General features: G+C 41.3%; 1 protein-coding gene across 3 annotated transcripts in view; it reads right to left on the bottom strand.

The window, feature by feature from the left end:
* Positions 1 to 16,916, bottom strand: part of DCAF1 (DDB1 and CUL4 associated factor 1) — a 50,671-nt gene that overhangs the window by 12,225 nt on the left and 21,530 nt on the right. For 2 of the 3 annotated variants that reach the window (XM_084531278.1, XM_084531277.1), the window contains exons 12-22: positions 16,130 to 16,299; positions 14,224 to 14,348; positions 12,036 to 13,296; positions 11,026 to 11,224; positions 10,261 to 10,343; positions 9,414 to 9,498; positions 7,476 to 7,709; positions 6,861 to 6,954; positions 6,267 to 6,371; positions 5,423 to 5,496; positions 4,350 to 4,454 (exon numbers count right to left, since the gene is read on the bottom strand). In XM_084531278.1, coding sequence (XP_084387404.1) covers positions 4,350 to 4,454; positions 5,423 to 5,496; positions 6,267 to 6,371; positions 6,861 to 6,954; positions 7,476 to 7,709; positions 9,414 to 9,498; positions 10,261 to 10,343; positions 11,026 to 11,224; positions 12,036 to 13,296; positions 14,224 to 14,348; positions 16,130 to 16,299 — 2,535 coding nt within the window. Of the gene's footprint in view, positions 1 to 241; positions 295 to 4,349; positions 4,455 to 5,422; positions 5,497 to 6,266; positions 6,372 to 6,860; positions 6,955 to 7,475; positions 7,710 to 9,413; positions 9,499 to 10,260; positions 10,344 to 11,025; positions 11,225 to 12,035; positions 13,297 to 14,223; positions 14,349 to 16,129; positions 16,300 to 16,916 lie in introns of all 3 variants that reach the window. The other variant, XM_084531279.1, reaches the window with a different exon arrangement.

Raw genomic sequence — 16,916 nt, 5'->3', positions numbered from 1 at the left:
AACAACGGCAATAAAAATCCAGTGGAATTGCTGTTGCAGGCAGATAGGCAGGTAGATTCCAAAAATAAGTCAAAATTGGGATCACAAAGAACACACAAAGAAAACCATTGTCCATCCTGGCTAAAGCATATGTTAGAATGACAATTCCCTTGTGAGTACTTACTGCCTTAACTCCAAAGCTTTCATTTCGTATCACCCAGAATTTTCCAAACCAAGGTAAAAAGACAAATTACACACCTACCATCACCATTTAGATAGCCCAGAAGCAGTGCAGGATTATTAAGTTCTTCAGTTCTGGCAAAAGAAGCAGAACACACTTTATAGGACAGGGACAGCTAAGTGTGGCAATTGCAATCTGCTGCTGAAGCCATAAATCTATCTAAACACAAGAATAACTGAGAATATTTGAGCCTCACAGGTGTAACATCATCCATAGCATGTACTGCAGAGAAAAAAGAGAGGTCTTAAAGAACTAATATGGAAAAGAAAAACTAAAAGAGGTAAAAATACAGACACTAAAAATCCTTTAACTCAGAAGACGATCGTTATCCAGACTTCATTTTCCCAGTTTTGACTCCACTCTGTGGTCAGCCATTCCAGTTCACTTTTGTTCACTTTTCTGATTAATATTTCTGAGGTCTCCTTTTCTTGCCCACAGCAACTGCCACACACCACTTCTAGGTCAGATCATAACGTTCACTTTTCTTTGCACCAATTCTTGGTCTGCCTAACTACACCAGAGAGACCAACCAGCCAAGAAAGGGAACTCAAGAATTAAGCAAACTAACAACCAGAAGATGGCCCAGTCTTGGTATAAGTAGCTCGAATCCCCATATTGTTTTTGTGAAGTCTCTCAGAGTCAATCAGAATAGGGACAAATGCATGAGGAGGGTCTCACTGCAGCCTGAATAATGGGGAGCTCAGCCTATTTCCCCATAGCTGAATGTGCAAATACTTGCAAGTGAGACCATCGATCACTGTTGGACCCCTTTAGATACTCAGCCAACAGTGAAATAACGCATAAAAAGCTGAAATTAAAGTTCTCTGCTATAAAATACTAGTCTTTCTGCCATGGATAATATCCAGCCAAATAAGCTTACCTATCACCTCTTGCTAAGCACATCACCTCTTCACTTTCCCTCAGTTACTGCAGTAGGTATAGACCATGGAGCATCAATATCCATTCAGCATTTGTTTTGATTAACAAGTCCTGACAATACTGGATTACTGGCCACAACTCGAGATGCAGCCTTCTAGACATCTAGTATGAAAGGCTGGTGTAACAGCAAAGGAAGAACCCAGCCACAGTGTTGTTTTTTCTCAAGTATTTCAAACAAAAGCAAAAGAATTTAGCACAACAGTACCATACACAAGCCAACCAAATCAGCCTGATCATTTAATTAGTGGGTAATTTATGTAACAGATCAGTTGATTTTATAAGGTTAACTTGAGAAGGGGGAGTAATATAGTTGTTTTGTTTCTTAACTTAAGTAAGAGAATGAATTGAAAGGCAGCAGGGATGTGTGGCCTATAAATATCTGGCCTATTTTTAAGGACTCAGCTTTTGCTTTTCAAAAAATTGCCACAGACCTATATTACAGACCTATTATCTGACCCTCGTCCAGATGTCAGGCAGATATTTTTCTCCACGGTTCTTACAGCTAACTTCCCTCAAACCCAATTTTTACAGGGACTTTCTTCTGTATCATGTGACTTCTAAACAGGGCTTGCCCATGCAAGCCTGCTTCTACTGGCACACTTACTGCTTCTGTACAGGCAAAAAAATGTACCTATGAACACACGTAGATCTTACACAACATACCTGCATGAAGTGTTAGGATACAGGGGCCAAATAGATCAGTATGTACTCTGAAAATCTTGACCAGAGAGGTACCATAATTAATGTTGATTCAAATGAATTTCCCCTCCACCACATTCATGAAAAAACTCAGAAAGCATCTTTTAGCCAGGTGTTTTATAATATCTGTGACAAGTCCCAACAAGCTTGGAAGTTTATTCCAATCTTTCAAAGTTTAAGTCACAGAAATTGATCAGGAAAGAACATTACACCTACATCTGTGTGAGTGTATGTATACAGAGAGAGGTCTTTTTCATCAGGAAACAAATTACCCTGGTTGACCTTAACAAGCAAGGGAGCCAGAGAGATACTGTCTTAATTCTGGAAGTTTTCTACTCATTCTAGCTCAATGCAGGACATCTCTATGGAGACAAAAGATTTATTTTGTAAGCCTGTATCAGATGGACTAGAACAAATCTGGAGGAACAGCAATGTACAGCTACAGGACAGAGTGCAAGGTTTTCAGTTTATGTTGCTAAATATAGACTGAATGGAATTTGGACTCATAAATGCAATATTAAAAGTCAGAACTCTTATTAAAGAAACTAGATTGCAACCATTCCTAAAAGACAGTTCCTGTCTAGGAAACATCCATACACTTCAGAAACGAAGACCATAAAACGCAGCAATTATGTACGGTCCACTAGTTACTCTTGGCTTGCCAACTGATCCCAGAGGCAGCTTTGCTTGAATACTCCATAAGCTTTACTGAAAAGCTTTTGGCATGCTTAAAATACGTCTGGGGCCATCTCTTTTTATAGGACACCTCCCCAGTCACATGTGATAGATGATAGATAGATCTTTGATCTATCTGATCGATAGATCTTTGCTCGGTACCTTGTGTTATAGCCTGGAACCAGCAGCATTCAGTTTGTGTCCTCTGTCACAAATACACATCTCCACTTCAGTCAACACCTACCAGTGGTATCACAACACGGTGCCTCAATAGCTGCCAGTTAATCATTGTACAATTCAACATCAATTTCTACTACAAGGTTTTTTTATGAAGAAAATGTGCATATGCTCAGTGAAACTGAACACAGGAGAAAAACAGTGGAAGCAGAGACAAAAATGGAAACTAACTCCTAGCTGAGGCAAGCACTGGATGGCTGGAAAGTAGAAACACTTTGGAAAGAACAGTAATTCCCCCCACAACACCCTCCACTGTATCACAAGGAATCCTACTCTTCACCCAACCTAAAAGTTCCTGAACTGAATCCAACCATTTTAGGGACAGAAACAGTGATTGATGATTCCAAGATTTCAATTGCATCCTTGCACAGAGGACAGGATGGAAAACCATGTATTTAAAACCAAACTACTGTTTTATCTTAAGAATTATAGTGAAATTGTAACAGGAACAGCTACCTGCAAAGACAATTACTTTCCATGGATCTGCTGTCCAGTGTTCTGAACTATGAAGTGAAAGCTTTAACATAGCAACAAGAAAAAAAGGGTCATCAGAAATCCATTTTTCCACACACTGTGAAAAATATCAAAATATTACCTTCTGGCATTCGTTGGAGAAAAGGCAAAGCCAGCTTTCTCATGGGAAATACAAATATATAGAATCACAGAATCATTCAGGTTGGAAAAGACCTCTAAGCTCATCTGGTCCAACTTTTCACCTAGCACTGCCAAGCCCATCATTAAACCATGTCACCAAATTCCGCATCTACACATTTCTTGAAGACCTCCAGGGACCACTTCCCTGAGCAGCCTGTTCCAATACTTCACAACCCTTTCAGTGAGGAAATTTTTTGTGTTTTAAGGGCACAATAAAGTCTCCCCTGAGCCTTCTTTCCTCCAAGCAAAACAACCCCAGTTCCCCCAGCCACTCCTCACAGGACTTGTTCTCCAGACCCCTCACCAGCTTCGTTGCCCTTCTCTGGACACGCTCCAGCACCTCAATGTCCTTCTTGTAGCGAGGGGCCCAAAACCGAACACAGTACTCGAGGTGCGGCCTCGCCAGAGCCGAGTACATAGGGACAATCACCTCGCTGGTCCTGCTGGCCATGCTATTTCTGATACAAGCCAGGATGCCATTGGCCTTCTTGGCCACCTGAGCACACTGCTGGCTCATGTTCAGCAGGCTACCGACCAATACCCCCAGGTCCCTTTCCTCCGGGCAGCTTTTCAGCCACTCTGCCCCCAGCCTGTAGTGTTACTTGGGGTTGTTGTGCCCCAGGTGCAGGACCCGGCACTTGGCCTTGTTGAACTTCATGCAGTCGGCCTCAGCCCATCGGTGCAGCCTATCCAGATCCTCCTGCAGAGCTTTCCTACCCTCGAGCAGATCGACAACATGCACCTAACTTGGTGTCATCTGTGAACTTAATGAGGGAGCACTCAATGCCCTCATCCAGATCTGCTTTACAATAGATGGGACCAAATGACGCATTTGTAGCTTACGGGTAGTAACTGAACACCTGTGGCTTTACATACTTGCATAACAGCTACTCTTAAGCAAGTGGGTTAATGCCATGCTTCTCACCTGATCTTCTTCTTCATCCTCTTCATCTTCAGCCAAACGCTGCCTGCCCACTTCATACAGTCTGCAAACTGTATCCATGTTCATGGTATCCATGCTCCCTTGATTCTGAAGGGGAAACGCCCACACAGTTAGTCCCAGGCATTCAGTTTTGCATGCATATTCAGCACTACCTGATTTCAACTACAGAAACACGACTAAAATCCTTCCCTCCCATTTACTAGCAGCTATACAATTAGCACTAAAAGACAGTCTTTTATTTTCAAGGACTAGCTAAGGAGTGACGTAAATATCTACTTTCTGCTTCTGCCACCTATGAGTTGTGCTCTTACACATAGACTTCATAAAACCCTTATTGGATCCTGAACACACTGTGGGTTAGTCCTCACCTAACTGCACAACCCCTCTTTTCATATGTGCCTCCCTACCATATCACTGAACTGCATGCCTTGAGAGAAGGCTAAAAACTACCAAAAAGTCACAGAAGACAGCAGTCTGATGGCCCCATGGGCCACGTGTATATAGCCAGTTCAAGAAACTGAGTACTGACAACATATTAAAGAGCAAAGAACTGGATCCATTAGTTTAATATTACTTCCTCTCCGCCCCCCCCCCCCAACAAATGAGAAGTTTCACTTAGTAATTTCTGCTTCAAGTTCTTAGCTTCTGGGATTTTGCTAGGAAAATACATGAGAAAGGAATAGAAAGAGATCCACAGCAAAGCTCCATGGGAAGTCCAAGGCAGACAGCATTTTCCAGGTATTTAATTTCCTATTAAAATTTGCACTACATCATTCATATAAATAGCAAAAAAAGTATTTCTGTGTTTCTGAGTAGCAAAGCCACTACAGTTATTTTAAAGTGGGAAGCATTTGAAGAGTCCGAGGCAGAAAAAGATAGCTTTTAAGCATAAACTGTAGATGGACAAATGAATTGAACAGCACCTTTAACACCATCAAAACACCACCACCACTTAGGATGCAAATTTAACAGTAGCAATTCCAGAATCATCAGTTCCAAAGGTTTTAAAAAGAAGGGAAAAAGCATAGCACACAGATCACAGTTAGCTCCTTTACCTCAATGACAGCCAGATAGCAGTCTTTGCTGTCTGTGCACAAATCAAAGATATTCCGCTTTACATCTATGGTAGCTGGAAAACATCATAAAATGAACTCAGTGGTTAATTGCATATTACTTAATGCTTGCTAGAAGACAAAATCTAATCATATATATCTAAAAGCAGATAACTCTGAGTGAAATGGACATTTGTAACAACCTGTAATAAAGAACAGAAGCGTTGGAGACAAAAAAAAAAAAAAGGTAATTTCTTAATCTGGTCTCCGCAGTGCCTCTTCCCTTGATAATAGATGTACTGACTTTCCTAAGCACAGTAAATAAGAGATAATCTTTCAAGATAGGTGGCAACCAGAGGACGGAGTTATGAGCTGTACCTCCTTTAACAGCAAAAGCCGCATTTATGTCTATAGCAGTCATTAGTATAGCTGCAGAAGCTCTGCCAGCTCAACGCCAAACTGACATTTTAGACTACCAGCATGGGGAAACGCTGGAAGGAAAAGGAAAATAAGATGAAAATAAAAAAGGTCCTTCCTAAAATTACAAGCAGTAACATCTTGGCCAAATGACCTACTACCTCAGATTTTGCCCTGCTTGGAAAAAAAAAAAAAAGAAAATAAAGCCAGAATTGCTGAGTGGTAGCAAGTAATGAAGTTCATACAGTGCACAGATGATACTTGAACCTATTTCAGCATTAAACCGACATTCATGTTTTGATCAGAACAGATCATAGCAAAAATTGTTTTGTCACATATGCAGGGAGGAGGAAGAAGTAAACGTTACTAAGAACTTTCAATAAAACTTCAAACCTCCAGACCAGAATATTTGTTCCTCTTTTTGTCTTACCTATAGGTTTATAATCAGTTGCATTGAATGTCCTGAAAGAAGAGCCAAATGGACTTCTCATTCTCTCTTCCAAAAGGTCATCTTCATCATCTGCCTGCAACATAGCTGATACAAGGAAAGATCATTCTACAAACCCACCTTCAACTTGTCATTACCTTTAATGAACTTAAGATCAAATCAAACTCTTGACATGAATTTTCTTCATATTTAATAGCTTGGCAAGACCCATTTAAGATCTTCTCTTCTAGAGTTGCCTTTATTACTAGCAATGATCACTGTAGCTTAAACATTGAGGATAAAATTACTTCCTCAAGCGTCATCAGGTCTACTGATATACACATTTTCTTTCTCAAAAGGTTGATTTTTTTTATCTCACAAATGAGTTTTGATATCATTGATGTTAGAGAAAACTGTCTTTGTCAGCACTACACATAGTGTAAACTCCTGAAGGGGAGGGAGTGGAAATCCAGTTCACATATGCCAGAAAGGCCTGCAGCTAGACAGATTTTGAAGCTTCCGATTTCGCTGAACAAATCCCTACTTATCACCACCCAGACATGTCCAAGGAGAGCAATTAAGACTGAGAAATCTTACCTCCATACATAACTGTACCAGTGTAGTTGAAGACCACACGACACTGATCCAGTGCAGGTACTGTGTGTAACAAGTGGAAAGTTCGGAGGTCCCACTGAAGAAATCCAGGCTAAGGAGCAACAGACTATTGAAAATTTCTGTTTCAGTTTCAACACAGTGCTGAACAACTGATTAATTGCTTTCAAGAAACATCATTCCCACCCTCTTGCAAATATGACAGTGTCAGATTCTAGCACCATGATCTCTTCAACATACTCAAACCCAAAAAGCTGTTGCTCAAAATGTAATTCCCACTTAGCTTCCCTTTGTTACTGCAGTAGCTTCATGGTAGATCTTGGTAAGGGAGTGGAAGAGAGCAGAGATACCGCCAAGTGCATTAGGAAAAAAAAAAAAAAAACTCTCGAGTATTTCCACTAGGCCAAAATCAGAGGCAGAGGCAGTCTAGATTTAAATTAGCCACTTGTCTGACAGTCCCCACTTACTCCCTTCAGAGACAAGTTGTTACTGTTCATAATTTGTAACACCGCAGACTGTTTATACAACTTCAAACAGCTACTTGGTTTTCAATGCAAATTCTTGGCCTCTCAGCACCTTACCACTGTGGCCAAAGGATACAATTTCTGTGTTGACTATGACCTCTAGCCCATTGGGATGGAAAACACCACTGATGGTCATGTTGAATTTATCAAACTTGTGGATGGCTTGTGCTGATCTGACATCCCAGAGGACACCATCATTTAGGACAAGGTCATCTGTGGGGTTAAACGTGGCACAGTTCTTCTTGTAGTTGTTGGCAAGATCTGGGTTAAACAGAGTCAATAGCTTGTTGCCAGTCTGAATATCATAGATCTTTTAGATTAAAAAGAAAAAGAAAAATTAGTCACAATTTGTAACGTACCTGTGCCTAAGAACATCCCATATTATAGATTGTTTCCAGAATCCCGCCAGCCCCATTTCACTTTATAATTTCAAGCAAGAACATTATAAAGATAACACTTGCTCTGCTACTCTAATAGTTTTTCACAGCTGGAACCAAGTCTCACAACATGATTTGGCCAGTACTTAACTTACTGCAGGTTTGCCAATATATTTAACACAATCAGCATTAGTTCCAAAGAAATTAACCCCATTACGAAAACTGGGGCAGAAAGCTGCAGACAAAAGGTACCACTTAGCCAGAGCCTGTTTCAGAAATTCAACTGCTTTCAGAGCAGATGGTCTTATAAAAACATCAAAACCCCAAAGCACAAGGGGGAGGGAGGGGTAGAGGAAGGGGTCATAGCCATATCTACAGAAAAGGAGTTAAAATTTCTGGTATTTACACTTAAGGGCAACTTTCTATGCTTTGCCCTAGTAAACTGTAAAAAGCTTTAAAGAAGACTTGGAAAATAAAAAGGGCTTTACCAAGTACAAAGGGTTTATGACCATCTCAGATAAATTTGATCCGTAACACCCTGAAGAACCTAGCCCTCTTTCAAACTCAGAGAAGGAAAAAAAAAAAATCTTCAATATTGGAAAGCAATCTGGTTATCAGACAAACACAAAGCACAAAGAGATCTGACTTCCAGATAAAGTTAAAAAAAAACTGGGCAGGAATGCATGGTTTGCTTAAATGCAAAATACTTCCAAAAATCAAGAGCAATAAATAACTTATTCAAATTATATATGATTTTACGTTTCACGGCAGTATTTTTATGCAAATGCTTTTTCAAAAGACAGTGTCTCTAATGAATGCAGATTAGCACCGAGGAGCAGAATCACCGAAGCCTGCATCTGTCAAATTTGCAGGTATTCATACAAAATACTGCAGTATTCTATGAAATTAGATCAGTAAAATTAAACTTGCGACACCCATAAATAAGCTCTAGATTACCGGGGGAAAGAGAAGAATAAGGACACTTAGTAAACCATTTTCCATGGCTGTTGATTGAGCTACTGCTAGATTTTTTATTTTTTTATTTTTTATTACTATTAATGAAAAATCACAGAATCACAGAATTTTCTAGGTTGGAAGAGACCTCAAGGTCATCGAGTCCAACCTCCAACCTAACGCTAACAGCCCTCCACTAAACCATATCCCTAAGCTGTACATCTAAGCGTCTTTTGAAGACTTCCAGGGATGGTGACTCCACCACTTCCCTGGGCAGCCTGTTCCAATGCCTCACAACCCTTTCTGTAAAGAAGTTCTTCCTAACATCTAACCTAAAACTCCCCTGGCTAAATCAGGCAAAGGAGTCAACTTCGGGGGGGCGGAAAAAAGAGTCTGACATAACTTCTCTTAAATGAACAAAAAGCAGATTTCTGTTGCCCAGTATAACCAGAGAAACAACACACCGCACATTTTTCGTGCTACAGATGATTTGGAATGGTCAAGTTTATACCCTCAAACACAGAGAGAAGCGTTATTTGATACTTCCAAAGCTTTTTCTCTAAAGTTTCTTTGCTCACCCATTACACTCTGTGCATCATAGCACCCTGATCTGCTGGTAAACACTCTGTGAGTAATTACATTCTTGTCACAGTTTCACAGCCATGACTTTTAATGAAACTTACATGGGCGATGTCTCCTTTTGTGCCAATGACCCTATCCTGAGAGTGCTTGCTGAACTCCACGTAGTGGTCATCAGGGAAGGAATGCCTGTAGATAGAGTCAGTAAGGAAGTCAAGGAACTGCAGATTCAAACCGCCTGTGTGAACTAAACAGCACCTCGAGCAGAGGTTCCAACAATGCCGAAAACTGAAGTCTAGAAACTAGAAGACTTCCCTTCGCCATTGACCATAGCATGCTACCGTGTTCCACTGGCGTTTGTAGGGAAGTATCTATCACAGACACACAGCCTTTACAACAGACCAGTTAAAAACCACAAGAAACAAGTTATTAGGCTTGTAACCAAATTACTGCTGCAACAGGGTCTGCCATAAACATTACACCACTTGTAGGAGTGATCTGTAAACGGCTACATGTCTTTTGGTGAGAAAAGACATTTGTAAATACTGAATTCAATTTGACATAGCTGTCTTTGGGATATCCAGGTCTAAAAATTTCAGCATGCAAATTATCATATTATAAAATTCTGTAACTATCTACAAAAAGATTGTCAAGGTAGTTTACTAACATGAGAATAAAACTACAAACATATTTCTTTGTCTTCAGGAACAACAGTGATTTTACTCATCTATCTTGTATCAAATACCACTTCTGGTAGGTAGAATTTTGCTATGGTGTCTGTACTCAATAAAACAGGGAAGATACTAAACAAGAAAAGAAGCATATTTTATTTTTTAATCACAGACATTGTGGGAGCTGTGCTGTCCTTTCAGAGTCTGTTCTTAGGAATTCTGCATATGTTGAATGTTTCTTCCAACTACAATATACCCCCACAGATCAGAGTACACCTACTTCATATCAAAGACAGACTTCATTCCCCACAACGCAGACAGAGGTTGGCTCCACGTAGCAGATGTCAGCAATAAAGATCCATCCTGTATTTCCAGATGGTAGTGGAGGAGGAGAAAGGAAAAGATGCCAGGGAAAACAGAGGTTATTTTACCTGTACTCTTAAGTTTAGGCTTACAAAATTAATTTAGGAACTACCGCAGGTCTTGTGCTTGAGAAACTACTTCTGTAGGGATGTCTCAGTATTTGATGTTATGCCAAGGGCTCTTTATGCTATACAGATGAATAAAAACATAACAATAGAACGATCTATGATGTTAATAGCAGATAAAAGCAGGATAACCCCAGCCTGAACTCTGATGCACTGTGAATGGAGTTTATTCTGCTTGTAAATGGGTTACCTCCTGGGTTCTTCCTAGAATCATTTCCCACAAGACTTTTCTCCAACAAAGAATTGTTGTATTATCTCTGGTATTATATCTCACATCTCTCTTAAATGTAGTCACTTTAAGCATTTTACCACTTACAGACACACATTCATTATTTATGAAAGCACACAGCCCCTGCATCTTCTGTGTAGTTTTTTCTTCCCAAGATAACGGAGAACTCAGAAAGGTAGCACAGAACTGCTACGAGTACTTTCAAGACAGGCATTAGAGGCCAGCCAGTAGGTGCACTTTACATTTACATGGCCAGACAGGCCCAATATATACCAGGCTTTAGTCTATGAGAACTTCTAAAACTCAGCACAGGTCTTTGTTTACTTACCCTGGATGGCTCAAGGTGCGTTATAGCAGAGTTATGGCAGTTGTAACTAGCCTCTTCCTGTCCACTAAATACATTGTAGAGTTTCAACTGCCCTGTGCAAGTACCCAACATTAAGAATCGTTCCCGTGCAGAAAACGCGCAACAGGTAAAGCCACTCTCATCCTCATTTGCTTCCCGGAACACAGAAATAGGACGGAACCTAGAGAAGGTAGAAAAAAAAGGGTCACCCAAAAGAGAGCAGAAAAGCAAAACGGAACTACCGTGTGATAACATTAAAACCAGTCCTTTAAGATCACATAGGTAAAAAGTTGTAGCTTTCATCTCAGACAAGCCAAGTATCAATTATAAGGCTACTGCTTGAGTGAATATGTGACAGCCGTGTCTACAACATTTCAGGGTTTGTCTTGCATGATTAGGTACTTCTATTATAGCACATCATTAAGTTGAAGCAGTTGGAGTCCATCTTCAAAGCTGGATTAATGGCAAACCTGAAAATGCTGTCATCTGGAAAATTATTTTTTGTAAACTTAGTATCATCTTCCAATTTAACCTCAGCAAACAAAGGCCACATAAGGCTAGCAACTTGCTGTGCTGAAAATTAAGCCACACGATGAAAAATACGTATTCCGCTGTCCTCCATCTGTCGGTAGGCCTGGGTCCATCAGCAAACCAACCTCAAGGCTGTGCTACGCTCTCTTTTAAAGCTGTCATTACATACTTACCTTCCAGAGGAGAACAGAAGCATGAGCTTCATTAGCCAATGCTGCCAATGAATTAACATGACACTGAAAATAGAGTGTGCTTTATGTGCTAAGGGTCAGTATTACGGACAAGAGAAACAGAACAACTTCCAGAATTGCTTTTCAAAGCTCCCCAATTGCCACTGTTGAATTAAAACACTTGTCTGTCCAAGGAGACTCCGCTGTGGGACACCGTAGCCTGAATCCAGGCAAGGCTTTCTGGCACAGGGCACACCCTGAGAGGGAGCAAGAAACGTTTTTCTTCCTTACCTGCTAAATATAAGGTGTCTATCAAAGCAGCCACCATCCACCCCTCCGTACTTCGGAAAGGCTGCCCTGCGGGTCAGCCGTGAGGTAAAGTTAGTTGGCGCTTGGCGCCTCTGTTTTGGCTCAGGACACTGGTGGGGAGTAAAGAGAGAGAAAGGGGGACAGGTGGCAACAGGGTTCTTGCAGCGGGCATGCTGCTCCCTAAGGTACTCTGTGATTATACTGTCCAGCGTGGGTGGGGAAGGAAGGTGTCTGTCCAGCTGCTTTTTGATAGCTGGGCTCTGGCTGTAGGCGCCATGGTCCGATTTTTGTCGCAACACTCTGATTTTTCTGCCGTTGCAGGGAGATGGTCTCTCCCTGACAAAGCTAATCCTGCCAATCAGAGGAGAGTTGCTGGCATAAGAAGGGCCTGGAAGGGCAAGTGGACCTTGGGATGCAGACGGCCTTGCCTGAGCATGGACAGAGGTGGCAGGGGAACCTACGGAAGTGTGGCTACTCAACCGGGCTGAGATGCCATTAGCTATGCGAGGAGTGCGAGGCAGGGCCACGGGAGAGGCAGCAGCCGCAACAGGGGTGAAGGCAGATGAATGAGATGCTGCAGTCATGGGTAGGTCAGCCTCTTTAGTAAGGACAGATGCAGTTTCTCCTAGGCCCTTAGAGATGAGATGGTTCCGAATCAGGAGCAGCAGCTCCTTCTCAGGAAACGTGATCCTTGACTGGGCCACCACATCCGCTTTCTGCAACCGAGCCAGGGAGACATCTGTGCCAATCAGCAAGGGCTTCCCCGAGACACGCTCTATCAGCTCAGCAGCATATTTGCAGAACTTCACATGCTCGCTGCGCTTGTCCTGAAGCACCGGCTCTTTCATCAGCTGCTGAATTTGACAGCTGCTGAAGAGGGGGAGCTTGCTGATAATCTGCCGGACAGTACTGCTGCGTGAGAGCCCCACCAAGGCTTTGCAGGCTAACGCTCGGATCTGATCTGCGTCTGTGATCGGCATCTTTATAGACAGCAATGACAGCAGCACTTTGATGCCATTGTTGGACTGTACCACATTCCACATCTTAGCTAATGTGTGCTCACTGCTCTTGGGGGCCTGAGGAAGCTTTCGCCGAGGAGTTCCGGAGATGAATTTGCCAATGCTGGAGATCCGGTTATCGGGGCCACATACGCAATTGATGATGATCTGAAGGGCTGATTTCTGAATCTCTGCATCATGGATGAAAAATTCACCCTCAGCAACTCCAAGGATGATGCTAATACCTAGTGAGGGAAAGAAATTTCTTTAATAATTCCAAGCGCATCTCACACAGTTTAATCAGACAAGTAAGGGAGTCTTCCAGATAACTGGGAGAAATACGTAATTCCTCTTAATTACAGGAATTTTTGAAGTTCATTTTTTCTAACTAGCATAAGACACATTCCTCTGCCTCCCTGACAAAATGTTTTTCTACACTGATGCTCCTCCACCTCATCAGTGAGTAGGCAGCCAATCTTTCAGAGGTCAAGCATGACCCAGGATTACAATCTTTAAGATATCTGGCACAGATATGATCCAGAGGAATGCCTCTAACTTCTGATCACAGAAAGCAACTCTCTTGTATAAATATAAAATTGGAAATGGAGGGGATGAAGCTGCTTCCTAAATGAATCAAGCAAAAATGAAACTTGGTATCTTTTTTTTTCCCTCTAGAGTTCCAAATGAAATTAAGGTTTCGTGTCCACTTTAGAAGTTCAAATCCACTCTCAAAAATAGCTATTTTGTCCAAAAAAAATCTCATTTCATTCATGTACTGAATCTGAAGGTGTCCAATTAGAGCATAACTCAAACAAATACATAGCACTAATTGTTCTTCTCACATTATTCCCAAATGCAATATTCTCAGGAGTCCTAAATTTCTAGGAAGCTGAGGGAACCTTATAGTCCCATTACAAAAGCAAATTTTCTTGTATCTGTATTTAATGAGCTCTTGAATAGAAGCATGAGTCAAAGACCATGCCTTCAAATTTGTAATCCAACCAGTGCTAATCGTGACAGTCTGCTCTCCCATTTATTTGCATCCCTAACAATAGCTCTGAGTACATGAATTATTTTAACCCTTGTCTCACCGCAGATGAGAAACATTTGAAGAAAACACATACCAGAGGCCAACTGATAAGATTAAGTCACCAGGACCATATTCAACTTACCCACAGTGGAAACAGTAGATCCAGCCTCATCTAACACATCCACAGGTTCTGCCAGCTGCAGCTGGATTTTAGGAACCACAGTCAGGATGGCTAGTACATCCAGAGCGTAGCGTACCGTGTCATTCCTGGAAGTCAGTTACAGAAGAACTTCTTAGAGGTATAACAAGAGATGTTAAGCAGCATAAAACAGTATTCATTCTACCCTAATCCAACAAACAAAACCGGTCACATCTCATGTTTTTGATAATGCCTTCTGATGTTAGGATGTTCCTCTCTTAAAGGGCTGGTCCTCACAGAAGGCAGTGTTCACATACTGTAACTGAGCACACTGCCTCCTGCAGTTTGTCACCATGCAGCCCACCCTGCCCACAGGCTCCTAAAAGCACAGTCCTATAAATTCAAAGATTCCTAACACTTATCTACAGAAGTATTCTAAATTAAGTTTCTCAATCTAACCTAATTCTATATCTCAGTCAGAAAACATTCCTCTCTAAAACAGTTTGTTGCCGATCAAGTAGAAAGGAAGTTTTTTCTGAAACAAAGCTAAACTTTAGCAGTAAAACAGACAACTGTGACAGGGAAAAAGGCATCAACTTAGGCACCAGACTGAAAGAGAGACAGGTGTGTGGAAAATGAAGAGAACTGTTGAACAAGAGGTGGAAGAGCAGAACAATGCAAGAAAAAAGAGGCAAGGTTTGTAAGCCTGTATGGCGAGGCAGGAGTTAACCCAGACAGCAATTAGGAAACAGATGCAGAGAATAAGAAACAGGAGAAGAGAAACTACCCAGGAGAATGCAACCTGAGAGAGGGAGGCGGGGAGCGCACAAGCAAAACAGATTTTGAAGGCTTTCAAGTTAAGCTAGGCAAGGAGCTCCTGCATGCAGCAGAAATAAGGAGGAGGGAGCCTTGGTGACAGTACAGCTGATGACAGCTAGTCCTGGCAGACCGTGACTCACCAGCAAGTGTCTCTAGAGAGGACTACACTCTCACTCCTGGGAGCAGATGCTGATCAGGATAAGCAGAGGCTGGAATTTTGCACCCATTCTCTCTCTATACTGGGGACAGGATCCTAACCTAATGGTATCCTTACCTATCAGAGTTTGGTGCAGTTCCCTTTCTTTTGTAAGAGTAAGGATGCTGCAAATTGTTGGGTTTGGACTGGGTGGGGGGGAAGGATGTGCCACAGAAACAGCACAGTATCACGGTGCCCCCAGAGCATGTCCATGGCTAGGACAGGAGCAACTGAGAAGTAGCATCTCAAGATAAGCCTCTCTACAAACACCCTGTGTTTAAGAGCCGGTGGTTTATCATCTAGGGACACTGTTACTACTGTGCTTTGCTGGAGTTCACCTTCAGACTTTTTTCCCCTCTCTCAAATGCTGTCTTGTTGGGTATTCACAACTCCTTTGTACAGTTGTACCTAATCAATAATATTCAAGTATCAGTGAATGAACAAAGGTGATACACAACATTCTCTCGAGTCAGCTAAATTTACTACATCCACACAGACATTCCCCTGATTCTCCAGATGGAAAACATGGCTTGATTTCACCCTCTTAAAAGGTTTTCTAGTCTCTAATAAAAAGGTAAACAAATAACAAAGAAAAGTAGCACAGAATTGTGACTATGCTCTACTGTGATGCTGAATTGTCAGAAATCAAAGGCCTGAGGCATTTTGGTTCTTCAGAATTCTCATCCACCCTCTACCTCAAGATTTTAGTCCTGCTGTCTCCAGTGTTAATTTTCATGAGCACTGCGTAACCAAAGCACAGGCCCCTACAACCCACTAGGTGCCTGCTTTAGATGCTTTAAGAAAAAAAGGAAATTTAGAAAGTTAATGGTTCTCCTGCCCAAAAATCACAGCTTACTGCACTAAAGAAATAAAATATTACAGCAAGCAGCTTACCTTGCATAGTATGTCTTCCAGTTGCATGCTATTGAAATGAGCTGAAGCATGAGCTGGACGCAAGACAACTTGAGAAAAACCTCTGCTGGCTCCCAGTAGAGCTGTGCTGGACCATACTCAATCAGGAACTCCATCATCTCTACAATCTGCTCATGAGTATAGGAACAGGCCTGCCAAGAAAGGAGTTGGAAGCATTAGAAAGGTATCACAAGGGTTACAAACTTGCACATCAAACCCTTCACTGCTGGGATTTAACTGAAAACTGCATCCATATCTAAGCTGAAGCTATCACTGTTTCTTGCAGATTTATTATTTACTTTGTTTTATTCTTCAAATACAAAAAAAAACCAGCAGTTGCCATGATAATATGCAATAAGCTACAGAACAATAACCTTTAATACCCTTTAAGTTTTTCTGCAGTCTAGAAAGCTTAAACTAATTTAAGAAGTTACACTAAAATTCTGTTTTTAATTCTGTTATTAATCTGTTTTTAAGCTACTAGACCATAATTCAAAAGAAATTTATGCTAAAGTATTAAAAAGGCTGAAAAAACACTCATTTACAGTTTCTAAGTTTGGACTACAAGAGATAACGAAGAAAAAAGTAAATTCCAAACAAGTTTGCCTTTCAACTTGAAAATACTCTTCTAATCAAAACATCAACAGCTTAAACACATTTTTTTTAATTACTGAAAATGTAAGTGATTTTTGCAGAAGCCAAAAGTCATGTTTTCTTGTTTTAGCCCTTCTGGAAAACCATTGTGACTGAAACCAGAAACTACAAATGA

The sequence above is a fragment of the Aythya ferina genome, assembly GCF_964211825.1.
Source record: "Aythya ferina genome assembly, chromosome: 10".
NCBI lineage: Eukaryota > Metazoa > Chordata > Aves > Anseriformes > Anatidae > Aythya > Aythya ferina.
The sequence above is the reverse complement of the archived record's forward strand: the minus strand, read 5'-3'. Positions and strand labels throughout refer to the sequence as shown.